Source organism: Penaeus japonicus, unplaced genomic scaffold, assembly GCF_977035675.1.
Source record: "Penaeus japonicus unplaced genomic scaffold, GWHDUDI00000001_assembly GWHDUDI00000010, whole genome shotgun sequence".
Lineage (NCBI taxonomy): Eukaryota > Metazoa > Arthropoda > Malacostraca > Decapoda > Penaeidae > Penaeus > Penaeus japonicus.
In genome coordinates, this window is record NW_028234412.1 from 30,123,416 (window position 1) to 30,125,915 (window position 2,500).

At 32.7% G+C, this 2,500-nt stretch overlaps 2 protein-coding genes across 2 annotated transcripts in view; one reads left to right on the plus strand and one right to left on the minus strand.

Moving 5' to 3' along the window:
* LOC122250059 (carbohydrate sulfotransferase 1) overlaps window positions 1–2,002 on the plus strand; it is a 12,369-nt gene extending 10,367 nt beyond the window's left edge. Inside the window, exons 6-8 of the mRNA XM_043011334.2 lie at window positions 91–171; window positions 829–984; window positions 1,090–2,002. Coding sequence (XP_042867268.2) covers window positions 91–171; window positions 829–984; window positions 1,090–1,251 — 399 coding nt within the window. The 3' untranslated portion in view covers window positions 1,252–2,002. The remainder of the gene's footprint in view (window positions 1–90; window positions 172–828; window positions 985–1,089) is intronic.
* Window positions 1–2,500, minus strand: part of LOC122250060 (meiotic nuclear division protein 1 homolog) — a 25,375-nt gene that overhangs the window by 20,729 nt on the left and 2,146 nt on the right. The gene's annotated exons all lie outside the window — the stretch shown is intronic.

Below are 2,500 nucleotides of genomic sequence, written 5' to 3' on the forward strand. Positions count from 1 at the left end.
TCCAAAATGTCTTTCATTGAATGAAAAGCATTTTTTTTCTTCTAAGACTTAAAATCTTCTGAAGAGCAATCTGTGTTGTTTCACCCCCAGGCTGCTCTGTTGTGTTCCAGTATGGCAGCTGATATCACACTGGCTGGTGAATTAATGGAACGATATCCTGGCTCTGTTATGGTTGGTCTTTTGGTATTTCTATCTTCATTAACCCTATGACGACGGTGTCCCGATGCCGGGGCTTCATGCCAGTGTGACGATTTCAATGCAATATTGCAATCGCCCGGCTTTGGGGTTTTCGCGTAGCGCGTGCCCCGCCGGGAAAGGGTTAACAAACAAAGGTCACTTCTTATGGACAAATGTACAAAAGGAAAAAAAAAGTTTGTAATAAATAACCTTCAAGATTGATGTATTTCAAATTTATATGTAAATTGTCCCTTCACTATTACTTCAAGTCATAAAAAAATGTAGTGATATGTCCATGTGATTTGACTTACAACATATAATTTTTCTATGAAGTCTGATCATCTCATTGACAAATACTAACAAAGTAAATGGAATATATCATTCTAGAATTGGCACTATATTAAAAAGAGGTATGAGTAACCACTACTGAACTGTAGTGATCCTTGAGGTGGACACAAATATGAAAGCTCTGGAAAACACTTTTTTTTGTGTGTTATTCAAGACAAGATATACATGCTTAGGAATTTTGGTATATGACTCTGAAACCTTAAGAGCTGTATCTTGCAGTCACCCCAACCTATGGCACAAGCTGTCAGTCAGTTATCAGGTTAATCTAAATTATGAACAGCTGTCTTTTTGTCTATGTTTCAGATAATCCGATATGAACATCTGTTGACTGCCCCGCTTAGGGTTCTCACATACCTCTACAATTTCCTGGGTCTCGAGGCAACATCCACACATTTAAACAAAGTCATTCGCATTTTGAAATTGGATCGCTCTCAGGAAGTGCTCCTTCAAGTCCTGAAGGTGAATATACAATTCAGCTGATTTGTTGACCATGCTTTACAAAACTGTTGACATAAAATGACAAAATGGAAATGAAGTGTCCTGCATGATACAATGACATTTCAGGGATGGCAAGTTGAGCTGACCTTGCGAGAAAGTAGGGCAGTTGACTACGGCTGCAGCCACCACTATGACAAGCTAGGCTACTTCCCTGTCCCTAAATCTGTTACAAACAAAGACAACTACTTTGTTTCATGGGATCAGGCAAGGGTCAGAGAAGATTCTTGAAAATATGGAAATATGTCATTGCTCCTTAATACATAATTTAAAGGTACTTTTTTCCCCCTAATTCTTTCTCTTCAATATTCTGTATACTTCTTGATGACCAAATTTGTATATCATTCCTTGCAAACTATACATTCCCACTGTGCTGTCAAAACAATAATAAATATAAATAGATAATTAATAACAAGAATATGAATTCATAGATGACAAAAGTATTTTATGTAAAATTCATATCATATAAGATATTCATAGCACATACTCAGATGCAAATAAAAATTAAAAAAAACATTTGTTGCTGTAAATAAGAAGATTAGGAAAGTTTACTTCATATTAACTCATCACTATTTCAATTTCAGATTTTGTTCCTATACATAATCAGCACACACACTGACACTCACACTGACACTGACACTGACACTCACACCTACACCCATGCACACAAAATTTATATATATATATATATATTAATATATATATATATTATATATATATATATATATATAATGTATATATATATAATATATATATATATGTATGTATTATATATTTTATATATATATATATATATATATTAATATTGAATTTCATACAGCATCTCAGACACAGATGGAATCTTAATGACACATTATAATTAGGGGTTTATAAATAAAAATAAACTGCAGAATATATTAGGACCAATGTTCTTAGTCACAATGTTTGTTTGTTCATGAGAGTGATCATCACATGTGTTTGTGTTTTTGACAATAAAGAGTTTGCTTAGCCTATTTCTCTCTACCTTTTCTACATTAAGAAAACTCACTTCACGCATAACAACCAATAAAATAAGAACAATTTTTAAGCTACCAAACTGATGATAAGTAATAACAACAATCACAGATATCAATACCGTTCCCTTAGCTTGCAACAAGAACAAGTACAGATGAAAGACAAAAAATATTTAAAAATGGATCAAATAATAGTAACGGACTTAGATATCCATGGTAATATTAATAAAACAATAATGATAAATGCAGACAAAAAAAACAAAAAAAAAAAAAAAAAAAAAAAAAAAAAAAAAAAAAAACACACACACACACACACACACACACACACACACACACACATACACACACACACACACACACACACACACACACACAAATAATGACAAAATAAAAGCGATATGGATAATCATCAGTTTTACATTAAGAACAATATCATAGCAGTAAAGCAGAGGAAAGAAATGATTAAAGATATCAACATTGCTTAGCTG